The sequence below is a fragment of the Coregonus clupeaformis genome, unplaced genomic scaffold (genome assembly GCF_020615455.1).
Source record: "Coregonus clupeaformis isolate EN_2021a unplaced genomic scaffold, ASM2061545v1 scaf0210, whole genome shotgun sequence".
Classification (NCBI taxonomy): Eukaryota; Metazoa; Chordata; class Actinopteri; order Salmoniformes; family Salmonidae; genus Coregonus; species Coregonus clupeaformis.
The window spans coordinates 145,001-168,404 of NW_025533665.1; the positions used below are offsets into that span (position 1 = coordinate 145,001).

The following is a 23,404-nucleotide window of genomic DNA, read 5'->3' on the forward strand; positions in this document are numbered from 1 at the left end:
CATCCAAATGCACTCTAGCAAACTTCACACGGGCCTGGACATGTACTGGCTTAAGCAGGGGGACACGTCTGGCAATGCAGGATTTGAGTCCCTGGCGGCGTAGTGTGTTACTGATGGTAGGCTTTGTTACTTTGGTCCCAGCTCTCTGCAGGTCATTCACTAGGTCCCCCCGTGTGGTTCTGGGATTTTTGCTCACCGTTCTTGTGATCATTTTGACCCCACGGGGGTGAGATCTTGCGTGGAGCCCCAGATCGAGGGAGATTATCAGTGGTCTTGTATGTCTTCCATTTCCTAATAATTGCTCCCACAGTTGATTTCTTCAAACCAAGCTGCTTACCTATTGCAGATTCAGTCTTCCCAGCCTGGTGCAGGTCTACAATTTTGTTTCTGGTGTCCTTTGACAGCTCTTTGGTCTTGACCATAGTGGAGTTTGGAGTGTGACTGTTTGAGGTTGTGGACAGGTGTCTTTTATACTGATAACAAGTTCAAACAGGTGCCATTAATACAGGTAACGAGTGGAGGACAGAGGAGCCTCTTAAAGAATAAGTTACAGGTCTGTGAGAGCCAGAAATCTTGCTTGTTTGTAGGTGACCAAATACTTATTTTCCACCATAATTTGCAAATAAATTCATAAAAAATCCTACAATGTGATTTTCTGGATTTTTTTCTCTCAATTTGTCTGTCATAGTTGACGTGTACCTATGATGAAAATGACAGGCCTCTCTCATCTTTTTAAGTGGGAGAACTTGCACAATTGGTGGCTGACTAAATACTTTTTTCCCCACTGTATATAGCAAGCCACGTGACTCAGTCTGTAGGAGCAAACCATTATCATGAACGGGGTGGTGTACCTAATAAACTGACCACTGCATGTATAATGATAAATAATATTTATGTGTATTTAAATGTGTAAATAGTATTATTAAGTTAATATAATGTATATAATATTGTTTTATGTGTAGCTCTGTTAACTGTATTTAGTAATATGATGTTATAATGTTGTATAATGAGTTGTGTTGCCTGTGACCCTTCCCTTCGAGGCCAGAACAGACAGTAAATGTGTCCAGTTCTCACTAGGTTATGTTTACAGAGGAAGATGTCAAATTCTACCTAGCAGAGCTGGCTCTGGCCCTCGACCACCTGCACCATCTGGGCATAGTTTACAGAGACCTCAAACCAGAGAAGTATGTACCCTAACCTCTGACCCCTAACCCCTACACCACCACCTGGGCATAGTTTACAGAGACATATGTACCCTAACCTCTGACCCCTAACCCCTACACCACCACCTGGGCATAGTTCACAGAGACATATGTACCCTAACCTCTGACCCCTAACCCCTACACCACCACCTGGGCATAGTTTACAGAGACATATGTACCCTAACCCCTAACCCCTAAACCACCACCTGGGCATAGTTTACAGAGACATATGTACCCTAACCTCTGACCCCTAACCCCTACACCACCACCTGGGCATAGTTTACAGAGACATATGTACCCTAACCTCTGACCCCTAACCCCTACACCACCACCTGGGCATAGTTTACAGAGACATATGTACCCTAACCCCTAACCCCTAAACCACCACCTGGGCATAGTTCACAGAGACATATGTACCCTAACCTCTGACCCCTAACCCCTACACCACCACCTGGGCATAGTTTACAGAGACATATGTACCCTAACCCTAACCCCTAAACCACCACCTGGGCATAGTTTACAGAGACATATGTACCCTAACCTCTGACCCCTAACCCCTACACCACCACCTGGGCATAGTTTACAGAGACATATGTACCCTAACCTCTGACCCCTAACCCCTACACCACCACCTGGGCATAGTTTACAGAGACATATATGTATCTTAACCTCTGACCCCTAACCCCTACACCACCACCTGGGCATAGTTTACAGAGACATATGTACCCTAACCTCTGACCCCTAACCCCTACACCACCACCTGGGCATAGTTTACAGAGACATATGTACCCTAACCTCTGACCCCTAACCCCCCCTTTCTGCCTCTAGTGATGTAAACTCTAATCTATATGGTTGGGGTGTTGCTAGTAGTGGTTTAGGGTATTTGGGGTGTTGCTAGTGATGGATCAGGGTGTTTGGGGTGTTGCTGGTGATGGGTTAGGGTGTTGCTAGTGGTTGGGTTAGGGTATTTTGGTTGTTATTGATTGGGTTATGGTGTTGCTAGTGATGGGTTAGGGTGGTTGGGGTGTTGCTAGTGATGGGTTGGGGTGTTGCTAGTGATGGATTAGGGTGTTGCTAGTGATGGGTTGGGGTGTTGCTAGTATTGGGTTGGGGTGTTGCTAGTTATGGGTTAGGGTGGTTGGGGTGTTGCTTGTGTTGGGTTGGGGTGTTTGGGGTGTTGCTAGTGATGGGTTAGGGTGTTGCTAGTGATGGGTTAGGGTGTTGCTAGTGGTTGGGTTAGGGTGTTGCTAGTGATGGGTTAGGGTGTTGCTAGTGGTTGGGTTAGGGTGTTGCTAGTGATGGGTTAGGGTGTTGCTAGTAATGGGTTAGGGTGTTGCTAGTGGTTGGGTTAGGGTGTTGCTAGTGATGGGTTAGGGGTGTTGGGGTGTTGCTAGTGATTTGGTTTGGGGTGTTGCTAGTGATGTGTTGGGGTGTTGCTAGTGATGTGTTTGGGGTGTTGCTAGTGATGTGTTTGGGGTGTTGCTAGTGATGGGTTAGGGGTGTTGGGGTGTTGCTAGTGATGGGTTAGGGGTGTTGCTAGTGTTGGGTTAGGGTGTTGGGGTGTTGCTAGTGATGTGTTTGGGGTGTTGCTAGTGATGGGTTAGGGTGGTTGGGGTGTTGCTAGTGATGGGTTAGGGGTGGTTAGGGGTGTTGCTAGTGATGGGTTAGGGTGGTTGGGGTGTTGCTAGTGATGGGTTAGGGGTGTTGGGGTGTTGCTAGTGATGGGTTAGGGTGGTTGGGGTGTTGCGTGGTCCTCTGTAGCTCAGCTGGTAGAGCACGGCGCTTGTAACGCCAAGGTAGTGGGTTCGATCCCCGGGACCACCCATACACAAAAAAAATTATGCACGCATGACTGTAATTATTATTATTATTATATTATGGGTTAGGGTGGTTGGGGTGTTGCTAGTGATGGGTTAGGGTGGTTGGGGTGTTGCTAGTGATGTGTTAGGGGTGGTTGCTAGTGATGGGTTAGGGTGGTTGCTAGTGATGGGTTAGGGTGTTGGAGTGTTGCTAGTGATGTGTTTGGGGTGTTGGGGTGTTGCTAGTGATGGGTTAGGGTGGTTGCTAGTGATGGGTTAGGGTGGGGTGTTGCTAGTGATGGGTTAGGGTGTTGGGGTGTTGCTAGTGATGTGTTTGGGGTGTTGGGGTGTTGCTAGTGATGGGTTAGGGTGTTGGGGTGTTGCTAGTGATGGGTTAGGGTGGTTGCTAGTGATGGGTTAGGGTGTTGGGGTGTTGCTAGTGATGTGTTGGGGTGTTGCTAGTGATGTGTTGGGGTGTTGCTAGTGATGGGTGAGGGTGTTGGGGTGTTGCTAGTGATGGGTTAGGGTGTTGCTAGTGATGTGTTGGGGTGTTGCTAGTGATGTGGTTAGGGGTGTTGGGGTGTTGCTAGTGATGTGGTTAGGGTGTTGGGGTGTTGCTAGTGATGGGTTGGGGTGTTGCTAGTGATGGGTTGGGGTGTTGCTAGTGATGTGGTTAGGGGTGTTGGGGTGTTGCTAGTGATGGGTTGGGGTGGCTAGGGTTGGGGTGTTGCTAGTGATGGGTTAGGGGTGTTGGGGTGTTGCTAGTGATGTGTTTGGGGTGTTGCTAGTGATGGGTTGGGGTGGTTGGGGTGTTGCTAGTGATGGGTTAGGGTGGTTGGGGTGTTGCTAGTGATGGGTTAGGGTGGTTAGGGTGTTGCTAGTGATGGGTTAGGGTGGTTGGGGTGTTGCTAGTGATGGGTTAGGGTGGTTGGGGTGTTGCTAGTGATGGGTTAGGGTGTTGGGGTGTTGCTAGTGATGTGTTAGGGGTGTTGGGGTGTTGCTAGTGATGTGTTAGGGGTGTTGCTAGTGATGTGTTAGGGGTGTTGCTAGTGATGTGGTTGGGGTGTTGCTAGTGATGTGGTTGGGGTGTTGCTAGTGATGGGTTAGGGTGTTGGGGTGTTGCTAGTGATGGGTTAGGGTGGTTGGGGTGTTGCTAGTGATGGGTTACGGTGGTTAAGGGTGTTGCTAGTGATGGGTTGGGGTGTTGCTAGTGTTGTGGTTGGGGTGTTGCTAGTGAATGTTGGGGTGTTGCTAGTGATGGGTTAGGGTGGTTGGGGTGTTGCTAGTGATGGGTTAGGGTGGTTGGGGTGTTGCTAGTGATGGGTTAGGGGTGTTGCTAGTGATGGGTTAGGGGTGTTGCTAGTGATGGGTTAGGGGTGTTGCTAGTGATGGGTTAGGGTGGTTGGGGTGTTGCTAGTGATGTGTTAGGGTGGTTGGGGTGTTGCTAGTGATGGGTTAGGGGTGTTGGGGTGTTGCTAGTGATGGGTTAGGGTGTTGCTAGTGATGGGTTAGGGTGGTTGGCGTGTTGCTAGTGATGTGTTTGGGGTGGTTGGCGTGTTGCTAGTGATGGGTTAGGGTGGTTGGGGTGTTGCTAGTGATGGGTTAGGGTGGTTGGGGTGTTGCTAGTGATGGGTTAGGGTGTTGCTAGTGATGTGTTTGGGGTGTTGGGGTGTTGCTAGTGATGTGTTAGGGGTGTTGCTAGTGATGTGGTTGGGGTGTTGCTAGTGATGGGTTGGGGTGTTGCTAGTGATGTGGTTGGGGTGTTGCTAGTGATGGGTTAGGGTGGTTGGGGTGTTGCTAGTGATGGGTTAGGGGTGTTGGGGTGTTGCTAGTGATGGGTTAGGGGTGGTTGGGGTGTTGCTAGTGATGGGTTAGGGTGGTTGGGGTGTTGCTAGTGATGGGTTGGGGTGGTTAGGGGTGTTGCTAGTGATGTGTTTGGGGGTGTTGCTAGTGATGGGTTAGGGTGGTTGGGGTGTTGCTAGTGATGGGTTAGGGGTGGTTGGGGTGTTGCTAGGGATGTGTTGGGGTGTTGGGGTGTTGCTAGTGATGGGTTAGGGGTGGTTAGGGTGTTTCAAGTGATGGGTTAGGGTGGTTGGGGTGTTGCTAGTGATGGGTTGGGGTGTTGGGGTGTTGCTAGTGATGGGTTGGGGTGTTGGGGTGTTGCTAGTGATGGGTTAGGGGTGGTTGGGGTGTTGCTAGTGATGGGTTAGGGGTGTTGGGGTGTTGCTAGTGAAGGGTTAGGGTGGTTGGGGTGTTGCTAGTGATGGGTTAGGGGTGTTGGGGTGTTGCTAGTGATAGGTTAGGGTGTTGCTAGTGATGGGATAGGGGTGGTTAGGGTGTTGCTAGTGATGGGTTAGGGGTGGTTGGGGTGTTGCTAGTGATGGGTTAGGGTGGTTAGGGTGTTGCTAGTGATGGGTTAGGGTGGTTGGGGTGTTGCTAGTGATGGGTTAGGGGTGTTGCTAGTGATGGGTTAGGGTGGTTGGGGTGTTGCTAGTGATGGGTTAGGGGTGGTTGGGGTGTTGCTAGTGATGGGTTAGGGGTGGTTAGGGTGTTGCTAGTGATGGGTTAGGGTGGTTGGGGTGTTGCTAGTGATGTGTTTGGGGTGTTGCGGTGTTGCTAGTGATGGGTTAGGGTGTTGCTAGTGATGGGTTAGGGTGTTGCTAGTGATGGGTTGGGGTGTTGCTAGTGATGGGTTGGGGTGTTGCTAGTGATGGGTTAGGGTGGTTGGGGTGTTGCTAGTGATGTGTTTGGGGTGTTGGGGTGTTGCTAGTGATGGGTTGGGGTGTTGCTAGTGATGTGTTTGGGGTGTTGGGGTGTTGCTAGTGATGGGTTAGGGTGTTGCTAGTGATGGGTTAGGGTGGTTGGGGTGTTGCTAGTGATGGGTTAGGGTGTTGCTAGTGATGGGTTAGGGTGGTTGGGGTGTTGCTAGTGATGGGTTAGGGTGTTGCTAGTGATGGGTTAGTGTGGTTGGGGTGTTGCTAGTGATGTGTTTGGGGTGTTGGGGTGTTGCTAGTGATGGGTTAGGGTGTTGCTAGTGATGGGTTAGGGTGTTTGGGGTGTTGCTAGTGATGGGTTAGGGTGGTTGGGGTGTTGCTAGTGATGGGTTAGGGTGGTTGGGGTGTTGCTAGTGATGGGTTAGGGTGGTTGGGGAGTTGCTAGTGATGGGTTAGGGTGGTTGGGGTGTTGCTAGTGATGGGTTAGGGGTGGTTAGGGTGTTGCTAGTGATGTGTTTGGGGTGTTGCTAGTGATGGGTTAGGGGTGGTTGGGGTGTTGCTAGTGATGGGTTAGGGGTGGTTAGGGTGTTGCTAGTGATGGGTTAGGGGTGTTGCTAGTGATGGGTTAGGGGTGTTGGGGTGTTGCTAGTGATAGGTTAGGGTGTTGCTAGTGATGGGTTAGGGTGGTTGGGGTGTTGCTAGTGATGTGTTTGGGGTGTTGCTAGTGATGGGTTAGGGTGGTTGGGGTGTTGCTAGTGATGTGTTTGGGGTGTTGGGGTGTTGCTAGTGATGGGTTAGGGTGTTGCTAGTGATGGGTTAGGGTGGTTGGGGTGTTGCTAGTGATGGGTTAGGGTGTTGCTAGTGATGGGTTAGGGTGGTTTGGGTGTTGCTAGTGATGGGTTAGGGTGTTGCTAGTGATGGGTTAGTGTGGTTGGGGTGTTGCTAGTGATGTGTGGTTGGGGTGTTGGGTGTTGCTAGTGATGGGTTATGGGGTGTTGCTAGTGATGGGTTAGGGTGGTTGGGGTGTTGCTAGTGATGGGTTAGGGGTGGTTGGGGTGTTGCTAGTGATGGGTTAGGGTGGTTGGGGTGTTGCTAGTGATGTGTTTGGGGTGTTGCTAGTGATGGGTTAGGGATGGTTGGGGTGTTGCTAGTGATGGGTTAGGGGTGGTTAGGGGTGTTGCTAGTGATGGGTTAGGGGTGTTGCTAGTGATGGGTTAGGAGTGTTGGGGTGTTGCTAGTGATAGGTTAGGGTGTTGCTAGTGATGGGTTAGGGGTGGTTAGGGTGTTGCTAGTGATGGGTTAGGGGGGTTGGGGTGTTGCTAGTGATGGGTTAGGGTGGTTGGGGTGTTGCTAGTGATGGGTTAGGGTGGTTGGGGTGTTGCTAGTGATGGGTTAGGGGTGGTTAGGGTGTTGCTAGTGATGTGTTTGGGGTGTTGCTAGTGATGGGTTAGGGATGGTTGGGGTGTTGCTAGTGATGGGTTAGGGGTGGTTAGGGTGTTGCTAGTGATTGGGTTAGGGATGTTGCTAGTGATGGGTTAGGGGTGTTGGGGTGTTGCTAGTGATAGGTTAGGGTGTTGCTAGTGATGGGTTAGGGGTGTTGGGGTGTTGCTAGTGATAGGTTAGGGTGTTGCTAGTGATGGGTTAGGGTGGTTGGGGTGTTGCTATCTTCTTTAGAATTGTCCTGTAGTTGATGATGTTGTTACTGTAGGAAGCTCTGTGTTTGTGGGTTTCTCTACTATACTTACTAATGTTGTTCTCTGTTTTCAGCATTTTATTAGATGAAGCTGGCCACATCAAGTTAACAGGTATGACCTTCTCTCTGTCTGGGCTGTGTGCTGTGGTGCTTCAGGAGAGGATGTTTGTTTAAGTGGGATAAAAAAAAGTGGTTGTGTAATGTGTGTGACGTGTGTTTCAGACTTTGGGCTGAGTAAGGAGTCAGTGGATGTTGATAAAAAGGCCTATTCATTCTGTGGGACGGTGGAGTACATGGCTCCTGAGGTCGTCAACAGAAGAGGACACAACCAGAGTGCTGACTGGTGGAGTCTAGGAGTACTCATGGTAAACACACACACACTACCCCACCTATATCTAACCTGTATCTATAACCCCAACCTAATGTCTCTACCTGTATCTATCCTGTATCTATAACCCCAACCTAATGTCTCTACCTGTATCTAACCTGTATCTATAACCCCAACCTAATGTCTCTACCTGTATCTAACCTGTATCTATAACCCCAACCTAATGTCTCTACCTGTATCTATCCTGTATCTATAACCCCAACCTAATGTCTCTACCTGTATCTAACCTGTATCTATAACCCCAACCTAATGTCTCTACCTGTATCTAACCTGTATCTATAACCCCAACCTAATGTCTCTACCTGTATCTATAACCCCTACCTAATGTCTCTACCTGTATCTATAACCCCAACCTAATGTCTCTACCTGTATCTAACCTGTATCTATAACCCCAACCTAATGTCTCTACCTGTATCTAACCTGTATCTATAACCCCAACCTAATGTCTCTACCTATATCTAACCTGTATCTATAACCCCAACCTAATGTCTCTACCTGTATCTATCCTGTATCTATAACCCCAACCTAATGTCTCTACCTATATCTAACCTGTATCTATAACCCCAACCTAATGTCTCTACCTGTATCTATAACCCCAACCTAATGTCTCTACCTGTATCTATCCTGTATCTATAACCCCAACCTAATGTCTCTACCTATATCTATCCTGTATCTATAACCCCAACCTAATGTCTCTACCTGTATCTATCCTGTATCTATAACCCCAACCTAATGTCTCTACCTGTATCTAACCTGTATCTATAACCCCAACCTAATGTCTCTACCTGTATCTAACCTGTATCTATAACCCCAACCTAATGTCTCTACCTGTATCTAACCTGTATCTATAACCCCAACCTAATGTCTCTACCTATATCTAACCTGTATCTATAACCCCAACCTAATGTATCTACCTGTATCTATAACCCCAACCTAATGTCTCTACCTGTATCTAACCTGTACCTATAACCCCAACCTAATGTCTCTACCTGTATCTAACCTGTATCTATAACCCCAACCTAATGTCTCTACCTGTATCTATCCTGTATCTATAACCCCAACCTAATGTCTCTACCTGTATCTAACCTGTATCTATAACCCCAACCTAATGTCTCTACCTGTATCTAACCTGTATCTATAACCCCAACCTAATGTCTCTACCTGTATCTATAACCCCAACCTAATGTCTCTACCTATATCTATCCTGTATCTATAACCCCAACCTAATGTCTCTACCTGTATCTAACCTGTACCTATAACCCCAACCTAATGTCTCTACCTGTATCTAACCTGTATCTATAACCCCAACCTAATGTCTCTACCTGTATCTAACCTGTACCTATAACCCCAACCTAATGTCTCTACCTGTATCTAACCTGTATCTATAACCCCAACCTAATGTCTCTACCTGTATCTAACCTGTATCTATAACCCCAACCTAATGTCTCTACCTGTATCTAACCTGTATCTATAACCCCAACCTAATGTCTCTACCTGTATCTAACCTGTATCTATAACCCCAACCTAATGTCTCTACCTGTATCTATCCTGTATCTATAACCCCAACCTAATGTCTCTACCTGTATCTAACCTGTATCTATAACCCCAACCTAATGTCTCTACCTGTATCTAACCTGTATCTATAACCCCAACCTAATGTCTCTACCTATATCTATCCTGTATCTATAACCCCAACCTAATGTCTCTACCTGTATCTAACCTGTATCTATAACCCCAACCTAATGTCTCTACCTGTATCTAACCTGTATCTATAACCCCAACCTAATGTCTCTACCTGTATCTAACCTGTATCTATAACCCCAACATAATGTCTCTACCTGTATCTATAACCCCAACCTAATGTCTCTACCTGTATCTATAACCCCAACCTAATGTCTCTACCTGTATCTAACCTGTATCTATAACCCCAACCTAATGTCTCTACCTGTATCTAACCTGTATCTATAACCCCAACCTAATATCTCTACCTGTATCTAACCTGTATCTATAACCCCAACCTAATGTCTCTACCTGTATCTAACCTGTATCTATAACCCCAACCTAATGTCTCTACCTGTATCTAACCTGTATCTATAACCCCAACCTAATGTCTCTACCTGTATCTAACCTGTATCTATAACCCCAACCTAATGTCTCTACCTGTATCTAACCTGTACCTATAACCCCAACCTAATGTCTCTACCTGTATCTAACCTGTATCTATAACCCCAACCTAATGTCTCTACCTGTATCTAACCTGTATCTATAACCCCAACCTAATATCTCTACCTGTATCTAACCTGTATCTATAACCCCAACCTAATGTCTCTACCTGTATCTAACCTGTATCTATAACCCCAACCTAATGTCTCTACCTGTATCTAACCTGTATCTATAACCCCTACCTAATGTCTCTACCTGTATCTATCCTGTATCTATAACCCCAACCTAATGTCTCTACCTGTATCTAACCTGTACCTATAACCCCAACCTAATGTCTCTACCTGCATCTATAACCCCAACCTAATGTCTCTACCTGTATCTAACCTGTATCTATAACCCCAACCTAATGTCTCTACCTGTATCTAACCTGTATCTATAACCCCAACCTAATGTCTCTACCTGTATCTAACCCGTATCTTTAACCCCTACCTAATGTCTCTACCTGTATCTATAACCCCTACCTAATGTCTCTACCTGTATCTAACCTGTATCTATAACCCCAACCTAATGTCTCTACCTGTATCTAACCTGTATCTATAACCCCAACCTAATGTCTCTACCTGTATCTAACCTGTACCTATAACCCCAACCTAATGTCTCTACCTGTATCTAACCTGTACCTAGAACCCCAACCTAATGTCTCTACCTGTATCTAACCTGTATCTATAACCCCAACCTAATGTCTCTACCTGTATCTAACCTGTACCTAGAACCCCAACCTAATGTCTCTACCTGTATCTAACCTGTACCTAGAACCCCAACCTAATGTCTCTACCTGTATCTAACCTGTATCTATAACCCCAACCTAATGTCTCTACCTGTATCTAACCTGTATCTATAACCCCAACCTAATGTCTCTACCTGTATCTAACCTGTACCTAGAACCCCAACCTAATGTCTCTACCTGTATCTATAACCCTAACCTAATGTCTCTACCTGTATCTATAACCCCAACCTAATGTCTCTACCTGTATCTAACCTGTATCTATAACCCCAACCTAATGTCTCTACCTGTATCTAACCTGTACCTATAACCCCAACCTAATGTCTCTACCTGTATCTAACCTGTATCTATAACCCCAACCTAATGTCTCTACCTGTATCTATCCTGTATCTATAACCCCAACCTAATGTCTCTACCTGTATCTAACCTGTATCTATAACCCCAACCTAATGTCTCTACCTGTATCTAACCTGTATCTATAACCCCTACCTAATGTCTCTACCTGCATCTATAACCCCAACCTAATGTCTCTACCTGTATCTAACCTGTATCTATAACCCCAACCTAATGTCTCTACCTGTATCTAACCTGTATCTATAACCCCAACCTAATGTCTCTACCTGTATCTAACCTGTATCTATAACCCCAACCTAATGTCTCTACCTGTATCTAACCTGTATCTATAACCCCTACCTAATGTCTCTACCTGTATCTATAACCCCAACCTAATGTCTCTACCTGTATCTATCCTGTATCTATAACCCCAACCTAATGTCTCTACCTGTATCTAACCTGTATCTATAACCCCAACCTAATGTCTCTACCTGTATCTAACCTGTATCTATAACCCCAACCTAATGTCTCTACCTGTATCTAACCTGTATCTATAACCCCAACCTAATGTCTCTACCTGTATCTAACCTGTACCTATAACCCCAACCAAATGTCTCTACCTGTATCTAACCTGTACCTATAACCCCAACCTAATGTCTCTACCTGTATCTATAACCCCAACCAAATGTCTCTACCTGTATCTAACCTGTACCTATAACCCCAACCTAATGTCTCTACCTGTATCTAACCTGTATCTATAACCCCAACCTAATGTCTCTACCTGTATCTATAACCCCTACCTAATGTCTCTACCTGTATCTAACCTGTATCTATAACCCCAACCTAATGTCTCTACCTGTATCTAACCTGTATCTATAACCCCAACCTAATGTCTCTACCTGTATCTAACCTGTACCTATAACCCCAACCTAATGTCTCTACCTGTATCTAACCTGTACCTAGAACCCCAACCTAATGTCTCTACCTGTATCTAACCTGTACCTATAACCCCAACCTAATGTCTCTACCTGTATCTATAACCCTAACCTAATGTCTCTACCTGTATCTATAACCCCAACCTAATGTCTCTACCTGTATCTAACCTGTATCTATAACCCCAACCTAATGTCTCTACCTGTATCTAACCTGTACCTATAACCCCAACCTAATGTCTCTACCTGTATCTAACCTGTATCTATAACCCCAACCTAATGTCTCTACCTGTATCTAACCTGTATCTATAACCCCAACCTAATGTCTCTACCTGTATCTATAACCCCAACCTAATGTCTCTACCTGTATCTAACCTGTATCTATAACCCCAACCTAATGTCTCTACCTGTATCTAACCTGTATCTATAACCCCAACCTAATGTCTCTACCTGTATCTAACCTGTATCTATAACCCCAACCTAATGTCTCTACCTGTATCTATAACCCCAACCTAATGTCTCTACCTGTATCTAACCTGTATCTATAACCCCAACCTAATGTCTCTACCTGTATCTAACCTGTATCTATAACCCCAACCTAATGTCTCTACCTGTATCTATAACCCCAACCTAATGTCTCTACCTGTATCTAACCTGTATCTATAACCCCAACCTAATGTCTCTACCTGTACCTATAACCCCAACCTAATGTCTCTACCTGTATCTAACCTGTATCTATAACCCCAACCTAATGTCTCTACCTGTATCTAACCTGTATTTACATCTCTACCTGTATCTATAACCCCAACCTAATGTCTCTACCTGTATCTAACCTGTATCTATAACCCCAACCTAATGTCTCTACCTGTATCTAACCTGTATCTATAACCCCAACCTAATGTCTCTACCTGTATCTAACCTGTATCTATAACCCCAACCTAATGTCTCTACCTGTATCTAACCTGTACCTAGAACCCCAACCTAATGTCTCTACCTGTATCTAACCTGTATCTATAACCCCAACCTAATGTCTCTACCTGTATCTAACCTGTATCTATAACCCCAACCTAATATCTCTACCTGTATCTAACCTGTATCTATAACCCCAACCTAATGTCTCTACCTGTATCTAACCTGTATCTATAACCCCAACCTAATGTCTCTACCTGTATCTAACCTGTATCTATAACCCCAACCTAATGTCTCTACCTGTATCTAACCTGTATCTATAACCCCAACCTAATGTCTCTACCTGTATCTAACCTGTATCTATAACCCCAACCTAATGTCTCTACCTGTATCTATAACCCCAACCTAATGTCTCTACCTGTATCTAACCTGTATCTATAACCCCAACCTAATGTCTCTACCTGTATCTAACCTGTATCTATAACCCCAACCTAATGTCTCTACCTGTATCTAACCTGTATCTATAACCCCAACCTAATGTCTCTACCTGTACCTATAACCCCAACCTAATGTCTCTACCTGTATCTAACCTGTATCTATAACCCCAACCTAATGTCTCTACCTGTATCTAACCTGTATCTAGAACCCCAACCTAATGTCTCTACCTGTATCTAACCTGTATCTATAACCCCAACCTAATGTCTCTACCTGTATCTAACCTGTATCTATAACCCCAACCTAATGTCTCTACCTGTATCTAACCTGTATCTATAACCCCAACCTAATGTCTCTACCTGTATCTATAACCCCAACCTAATGTCTCTACCTGTATCTAACCTGTATCTATAACCCCAACCTAATGTCTCTACCTGTACCTAACCTGTACCTAGAACCCCAACCTAATGTCTCTACCTGTATCTAACCTGTATCTATAACCCCAACCTAATGTCTCTACCTGTATCTAACCTGTATCTCTAACCCCAACCTAATGTCTCTACCTGTATCTAACCTGTATCTATAACCCCAACCTAATGTCTCTACCTGTATCTAACCTGTACCTAGAACCCCAACCTAATGTCTCTACCTGTATCTAACCTGTATCTATAACCCCAACCTAATGTCTCTACCTGTATCTAACCTGTATCTATAACCCCAACCTAATGTCTGTCTCTCCTCTATGTTATAGTTTGAGATGCTGACCGGAACGTTACCATTCCAGGGCAACGACCGCAATGAGACCATGAACATGATCCTCAAGTAAGTCAACCACACTCGTTCTACAACATAGGTACTGTTATTTGAGTTTATTCATCAGGATCCCCTTTAGCCGACGCCAATGGGGACAGCTAGTCTTACTGGGGTCGGACACATAACGAAAAATACATTACAGTATACACTACCGTTCAAAAGTTTGGGGTCATTTAGAAATGTCCTTGTTTTCGAAAGAAAAGCTATTTTTTTGTCCATTAAAATAACATCAAATTGATCAGAAATACAGTGTAGACATTGTTAATGTTGTAAATGGTTATTGTAGCTGGAAACGGCTCATTTTTAATCAAATATCTACATAGGCGTACAGAGGCCCATTATCAGCAACCATCAGTCCTGTGTTCCAATGGCACGTTGTGTTTGCTAATCCAAGTTTATCATTTTAATAAGCTAATTGATCATTAGAAAGCCCTTTTGCAATTATGTTAGCACAGCTGAAAACTGTTGTGCTGATTTAAAGAAGCAATAAAACTGGCCTTCTTGAGACTAGTTGAGTATTTGGAGCATCAGCAATTGTGGGTTATCCAGACCAGGTGATTAATGGAACTACAGGACTATAGCAGCCACTCTAGACCAGGTGATTAATGGAACTACAGGACTATAGCAGCCACTCTAGACCAGGTGATTAATGGAACTACAGGACTATAGCAGCCACTCTAGACCAGGTGATTAATGGAACTACAGGACTTTAGCAGCCACTCTAGACCAGGTGATTAATGGAACTACAGGGCTATAGCAGCCACTCTAGACCAGGTGATTAATGGAACTACAGGGATATAGCAGCCACTCTAGACCAGGTTATTAATGGAACTACAGGACTATAGCAGCCACTCTAGACCAGGTGATTAATGGAACTACAGGGCTATAGCAGCCACTCTAGACCAGGTGATTAATGGAACTACAGGACTATAGCAGCCACTCTAGACCAGGTGATTAATGGAACTACAGGACTATAGCAGCCACTCTAGACCAGGTGATTAATGGAACTACAGGGCTATAGCAGCCACTCTAGACCAGGTGATTAATGGAACTACAGGACTATAGCAGCCACTCTAGACCAGGTGATTAATGGAACTACAGGACTTTAGCAGCCACTCTAGACCAGGTGATTAATGGAACTACAGGGCTATAGCAGCCACTCTAGACCAGGTGATTAATGGAACTACAGGACTATAGCAGCCACTAAACCAGGTGATTAATGGAACTACAGGATTTTAGCAGCCACTCTAGACCAGGTGATTAATGGAACTACAGGACTATAGCAGCCACTCTAGACCAGGTGATTAATGGAACTACAGGACTATAGCAGCCACTCTAGACCAGGTGATTAATGGAACTACAGGACTATAGCAGCCACTCTAGACCAGGTGATTAATGGAACTACAGGACTATAGCAGCCACTCTAGACCAGGTGATTAATGGAACTACAGGACTATAGCACCACTCTAGACCAGGTGATTAATGGAACTACAGGACTATAGCAGCCACTCTAGACCAGGTGATTAATGGAACTACAGGACTATAGCAGCCACTCTAGACCAGGTGATTAATGGAACTACAGGACTATAGCAGCCACTCTAGACCAGGTGATTAATGGAACTACAGGACTATAGCACCACTCTAGACCAGGTGATTAATGGAACTACAGGACTATAGCAGCCACTCTAGACCAGGTGATTAATGGAACTACAGGACTATAGCAGCCACTCTAGACCAGGTGATTAATGGAACTACAGGACTATAGCACCACTCTAGACCAGGTGATTAATGGAACTACAGGACGATAGCAGCCACTCTAGACCAGGTGATTAATGGAACTACAGGACTATAGCAGCCACTCTAGACCAGGTGATTAATGGAACTACAGGACTATAGCAGCCACTCTAGACCAGGTGATTAATGGAACTACAGGACTATAGCAGCCACTCTAGACCAGGTGATTAATGGAACTACAGGACTATAGCACCACTCTAGACCAGGTGATTAATGGAACTACAGGACTATAGCAGCCACTCTAGACCAGGTGATTAATGGAACTACAGGACTATAGCAGCCACTCTAGACCAGGTGATTAATGGAACTACAGGACTTTAGCAGCCACTCTAGACCAGGTGATTAATGGAACTACAGGGCTATAGCAGCCACTCTAGACCAGGTGATTAATGGAACTACAGGACTATAGCAGCCACTAAACCAGGTGATTAATGGAACTACAGGATTTTAGCAGCCACTCTAGACCAGGTGATTAATGGAACTACAGGACTATAGCAGCCACTCTAGACCAGGTGATTAATGGAACTACAGGACTATAGCAGCCACTCTAGACCAGGTGATTAATGGAACTACAGGACTATAGCAGCCACTCTAGACCAGGTGATTAATGGAACTACAGGACTATAGCAGCCACTCTAGACCAGGTGATTAATGGAACTACAGGACTATAGCACCACTCTAGACCAGGTGATTAATGGAACTACAGGACTATAGCAGCCACTCTAGACCAGGTGATTAATGGAACTACAGGACTATAGCAGCCACTCTAGACCAGGTGATTAATGGAACTACAGGACTATAGCAGCCACTCTAGACCAGGTGATTAATGGAACTACAGGACTATAGCAGCCACTCTAGACCAGGTGATTAATGGAACTACAGGACTATAGCACCACTCTAGACCAGGTGATTAATGGAACTACAGGACTATAGCAGCCACTCTAGACCAGGTGATTAATGGAACTACAGGACTATAGCACCACTCTAGACCAGGTGATTAATGGAACTACAGGACGATAGCAGCCACTCTAGACCAGGTGATTAATGGAACTACAGGACTATAGCAGCCACTCTAGACCAGGTGATTAATGGAACTACAGGACTATAGCAGCCACTCTAGACCAGGTGATTAATGGAACTACAGGACTATAGCAGCCACTCTAGACCAGGTGATTAATGGAACTACAGGACTATAGCACCACTCTAGACCAGGTGATTAATGGAACTACAGGACTATAGCAGCCACTCTAGACCAGGTGATTAATGGAACTACAGGACTATAGCAGCCACTCTAGACCAGGTGATTAATGGAACTACAGGACTATAGCAGCCACTCTAGACCAGGTGATTAATGGAACTACAGGACTATAGCAGCCACTCTAGACCAGGTGATTAATGGAACTACAGGGCTATAGCAGCCACTCTAGACCAGGTGATTAATGGAACTACAGGACTATAGCAGCCACTCTAGACCAGGTGATTAATGGAACTACAGGACTATAGCAGCCACTCTAGACCAGGTGATTAATGGAACTACAGGGATATAGCAGCCACTCTAGACCAGGTGATTAATGGAACTACAGGACTATAGCAGCCACTCTAGACCAGGTGATTAATGGAACTACAGGACTATAGCAGCCACTCTAGACCAGGTGATTAATGGAACTACAGGACTATAGCAGCCACTCTAGACCAGGTGATTAATGGAACTACAGGACTTTAGCAGCCACTCTAGACCAGGTGATTAATGGAACTACAGGGCTATAGCAGCCACTCTAGACCAGGTGATTAATGGAACTACAGGGATATAGCAGCCACTCTAGACCAGGTGATTAATGGAACTACAGGACTATAGCAGCCACTCTAGACCAGGTGATTAATGGAACTACAGGACTATAGCAGCCACTCTAGACCAGGTGATTAATGGAACTACAGGGATATAGCAGCCACTCTAGACCAGGTGATTAATGGAACTACAGGACTATAGCAGCCACTCTAGACCAGGTGATTAATGGAACTACAGGGCTATAGCAGCCACTCTAGACCAGGTGATTAATGGAACTACAGGGCTATAGCAGCCACTCTAGACCAGGTGATTAATGGAACTACAGGGATATAGCAGCCACTCTAGACCAGGTGATTAATGGAACTACAGGACTATAGCAGCCACTCTAGACCAGGTGATTAATGGAACTACAGGACTATAGCAGCCACTCTAGACCAGGTGATTAATGGAACTACAGGACTATAGCAGCCACTCTAGACCAGGTGATTAATGGAACTACAGGGCTATAGCAGCCACTCTAGACCAGGTGATTAATGGAACTACAGGGCTATAGCAGCCACTCTAGACCAGGTGATTAATGGAACTACAGGGCTATAGCAGCCACTCTAGACCAGGTGATTAATGGAACTACAGGATTATAGCAGCCACTCTAGACCAGGTGATTAATGGAACTACAGGACTATAGCAGCCACTCTAGACCAGGTGATTAATGGAACTACAGGACTATAGCAGCCACTCTAGACCAGGTGATTAATGGAACTACAGGACTATAGCAGCCACTCTAGACCAGGTGATTAATGGAACTACAGGGATATAGCAGCCAGTCTAGACCAGGTGATTAATGGAACTACAGGACTATAGCAGCCACTCCAGACCAGGTGATTAATGGAACTACAGGGATATAGCAGCCACTCTAGACCAGGTGATTAATGGAACTACAGGGCTATAGCAGCCACTCTAGACCAGGTGATTAATGGAACTACAGGGATATAGCAGCCACTCTAGACCAGGTGATTAATGGAACTACAGGACTATAGCAGCCACTCCAGACCAGGTGATTAATGGAACTACAGGACTATAGCAGCCACTCTAGACCAGGTGATTAATGGAACTACAGGGCTATAGCAGCCACTCTAGACCAGGTGATTAATGGAACTACAGGACTATAGCAGCCACTCTAGACCAGGTGATTAATGGAACTACAGGACTATAGCAGCCACTCTAGACCAGGTGATTAATGGAACTACAGGACTATAGCAACCACTCTAGACCAGGTGATTAATGGAACTACAGGGATATAGCAGCCACTCTAGACCAGGTGATTAATGGAACTACAGGACTATAGCAGCCACTCTAGACCAGGTGATTAATGGAACTACAGGACTATAGCAGCCACTCTAGACCAGGTGATTAATGGAACTACAGGACTATAGCAACCACTCTAGACCAGGTGATTAATGGAACTACAGGACTATAGCAACCACTCTAGACCAGGTGATTAATGGAACTACAGGACTATAGCAACCACTCTAGACCAGGTGATTAATGGAACTACAGGACTATAGCAGCCACTCTAGACCAGGTGATTAATGGAACTACAGGACTATAGCAGCCACTCTAGACCAGGTGATTAATGGAACTACAGGACTATAGCAACCACTCTAGACCAGGTGATTAATGGAACTACAGGACTATAGCAGCCACTCTAGACCAGGTGATTAATGGAACTACAGGGATATAGCAGCCACTGTAGACCAGGTGATTAATGGAACTACAGGGCTATAGCACCACTCTAGACCAGGTGATTAATGGAACTACAGGATTATAGCAGCCACTCTAGACCAGGTGATTAATGGAACTACAGGACTATAGCAGCCACTCTAGACCAGGTGATTAATGGAACTACAGGACTATAGCAGCCACTCTAGACCAGGTGATTAATGGAACTACAGGACTATAGCAGCCACTCTAGACCAGGTGATTAATGGAACTACAGGACTATAGCAGCCACTCTAGACCAGGTGATTAATGGAACTACAGGACTATAGCAGCCACTCTAGACCAGGTGATTAATGGAACTACAGGACTATAGCAGCCACTCTAGACCAGGTGATTAATGGAACTACAGGACTATAGCAGCCACTCTAGACCAGGTGATTAATGGAACTACAGGACTATAGCAGCCACTCTAGACCAGGTGATTAATGGAACTACAGGACTATAGCACCACTCTAGACCAGGTGATTAATGGAACTACAGGACTATAGCAGCCACTCTAGACCAGGTGATTAATGGAACTACAGGACTATAGCAGCCACTCTAGACCAGGTGATTAATGGAACTACAGGACTATAGCAGCCACTCTAGACCAGGTGATTAGTGGAACTACAGGACTATAGCACCACTCTAGACCAGGTGATTAATGGAACTACAGGACTATAGCAGCCACTCTAGACCAGGTGATTAATGGAACTACAGGACTATAGCAGCCACTCTAGACCAGGTGATTAATGGAACTACAGGACTATAGCACCACTCTAGACCAGGTGATTAATGGAACTACAGGACGATAGCAGCCACTCTAGACCAGGCGATTAATGGAACTACAGGACTATAGCAGCCACTCTAGACCAGGTGATTAATGGAACTACAGGACTATAGCAGCCACTCTAGACCAGGTGATTAATGGAACTACAGGACTATAGCAGCCACTCTAGACCAGGTGATTAATGGAACTACAGGACTATAGCACCACTCTAGACCAGGTGATTAATGGAACTACAGGACTATAGCAGCCACTCTAGACCAGGTGATTAATGGAACTACAGGACTATAGCAGCCACTCTAGACCAGGTGATTAATGGAACTACAGGACTATAGCAGCCACTCTAGACCAGGTGATTAATGGAACTACAGGACTATAGCAGCCACTCTAGACCAGGTGATTAATGGAACTACAGGGCTATAGCAGCCACTCTAGACCAGGTGATTAATGGAACTACAGGACTATAGCAGCCAGCCCTAGACCAGGTGATTAATGGAACTACAGGACTATAGCAGCCACTCTAGACCAGGTGATTAATGGAACTACAGGACTATAGCAGCCACTCTAGACCAGGTGATTAATGGAACTACAGGGACATAGCAGCCACTCTAGACCAGGTGATTAATGGAACTACAGGACTATAGCAGCCACTCTAGACCAGGTGATTAATGGAACTACAGGACTATAGCAGCCACTCTAGACCAGGTGATTAATGGAACTACAGGACTATAGCAGCCACTCTAGACCAGGTGATTAATGGAACTACAGGGCTTTAGCAGCCACTCTAGACCAGGTGATTAATGGAACTACAGGGCTTTAGCAGCCACTCTAGACCAGGTGATTAATGGAACTACAGGGCTATAGCAGCCACTCTAGACCAGGTGATTAATGGAACTACAGGGATATAGCAGCCACTCTAGACCAGGTGATTAATGGAACTACAGGACTATAGCAGCCACTCTAGACCAGGTGATTAATGGAACTACAGGGACTATAGCAGCCACTCTAGACCAGGTGATTAATGGAACTACAGGGATATAGCAGCCACTCTAGACCAGGTGATTAATGGAACTACAGGACTATAGCAGCCACTCTAGACCAGGTGATTAATGGAACTACAGGGCTATAGCAGCCACTCTAGACCAGGTGATTAATGGAACTACAGGGCTATAGCAGCCACTCTAGACCAGGTGATTAATGGAACTGCAGGGATATAGCAGCCACTCTAGACCAGGTGATTAATGGAACTACAGGACTATAGCAGCCACTCTAGACCAGGTGATTAATGGAACTACAGGACTATAGCAGCCACTCTAGACCAGGTGATTAATGGAACTACAGGGACTATAGCAGCCACTCTAGACCAGGTGATTAATGGAACTACAGGGCTATAGCAGCCACTCTAGACCAGGTGATTAATGGAACTACAGGACTATAGCAGCCACTCTAGACCAGGTGATTAATGGAACTACAGGACTATAGCAGCCACTCTAGACCAGGTGATTAATGGAACTACAGGACTATAGCAGCCACTCTAGACCAGGTGATTAATGGAACTACAGGACTATAGCAGCCACTCTAGACCAGGTGATTAATGGAACTACAGGGACTATAGCAGCCAGTCTAGACCAGGTGATTAATGGAACTACAGGACTATAGCAGCCACTCTAGACCAGGTGATTAATGGAACTACAGGACTATAGCAGCCACTCTAGACCAGGTGATTAATGGAACTACAGGGACTATAGCAGCCACTCTAGACCAGGTGATTAATGGAACTACAGGACTATAGCAGCCACTCTAGACCAGGTGATTAATGGAACTACAGGGATATAGCAGCCAGTCTAGACCAGGTGATTAATGGAACTACAGGACTATAGCAGCCACTCCAGACCAGGTGATTAATGGAACTACAGGACTATAGCAGCCACTCTAGACCAGGTGATTAATGGAACTACAGGGCTATAGCAGCCACTCTAGACCAGGTGATTAATGGAACTACAGGACTATAGCAGCCACTCTAGACCAGGTGATTAATGGAACTACAGGGCTATAGCAGCCACTCTAGACCAGGTGATTAATGGAACTACAGGGATATAGCAGCCACTCTAGACCAGGTGATTAATGGAACTACAGGACTATAGCAGCCACTCCAGACCAGGTGATTAATGGAACTACAGGACTATAGCAGCCACTCTAGACCAGGTGATTAATGGAACTACAGGGCTATAGCAGCCACTCTAGACCAGGTGATTAATGGAACTACAGGACTATAGCAGCCACTCTAGACCAGGTGATTAATGGAACTACAGGACTATAGCAGCCACTCTAGACCAGGTGATTAATGGAACTACAGGACGATAGCAGCCACTCTAGACCAGGTGATTAATGGAACTACAGGACTATAGCAGCCACTCTAGACCAGGTGATTAATGGAACTACAGGACTATAGCAGCCACTCTAGACCAGGTGATTAATGGAACTACAGGACTATAGCAGCCACTCTAGACCAGGTGATTAATGGAACTACAGGACTATAGCAGCCATTCTAGACCAGGTGATTAATGGAACTACAGGACTATAGCAGCCACTCTAGACCAGGTGATTAATGGAACTACAGGACTATAGCAGCCACTCTAGACCAGGTGATTAATGGAACTACAGGACTATAGCAGCCATTCTAGACCAGGTGATTAATGGAACTACAGGACTATAGCAGCCACTCTAGACCAGGTGATTAATGGAACTACAGGGCTATAGCAGCCACTCTAGACCAGGTGATTAATGGAACTACAGGACTATAGCAGCCACTCTAGACCAGGTGATTAATGGAACTACAGGACTATAGCAGCCACTCTAGACCAGGTGATTAATGGAACTACAGGACTATAGCAGCCACTCTAGACCAGGTGATTAATGGAACTACAGGACTATAGCAGCCACTCTAGACCAGGTGATTAATGGAACTACAGGACTATAGCAGCCACTCTAGACCAGGTGATTAATGGAACTACAGGACTATAGCAGCCACTCTAGACCAGGTGATTAATGGAACTACAGGACTATAGCAGCCACTCTAGACCAGGTGATTAATGGAACTACGGACTATAGCAG

At 45.4% G+C, this 23,404-nt stretch overlaps 1 protein-coding gene across 1 annotated transcript in view; it reads left to right on the top strand.

The window, feature by feature from the left end:
* The window catches only part of LOC121561393 (ribosomal protein S6 kinase alpha-6), a 130,298-nt gene that overhangs the window by 22,867 nt on the left and 84,027 nt on the right, over positions 1-23,404 (top strand). Inside the window, exons 6-9 of the mRNA XM_045214182.1 lie at positions 1,078-1,184; positions 7,483-7,520; positions 7,631-7,773; positions 14,104-14,174. Of these exons, the coding sequence (XP_045070117.1) occupies positions 1,078-1,184; positions 7,483-7,520; positions 7,631-7,773; positions 14,104-14,174 (359 nt within the window). The remainder of the gene's footprint in view (positions 1-1,077; positions 1,185-7,482; positions 7,521-7,630; positions 7,774-14,103; positions 14,175-23,404) is intronic.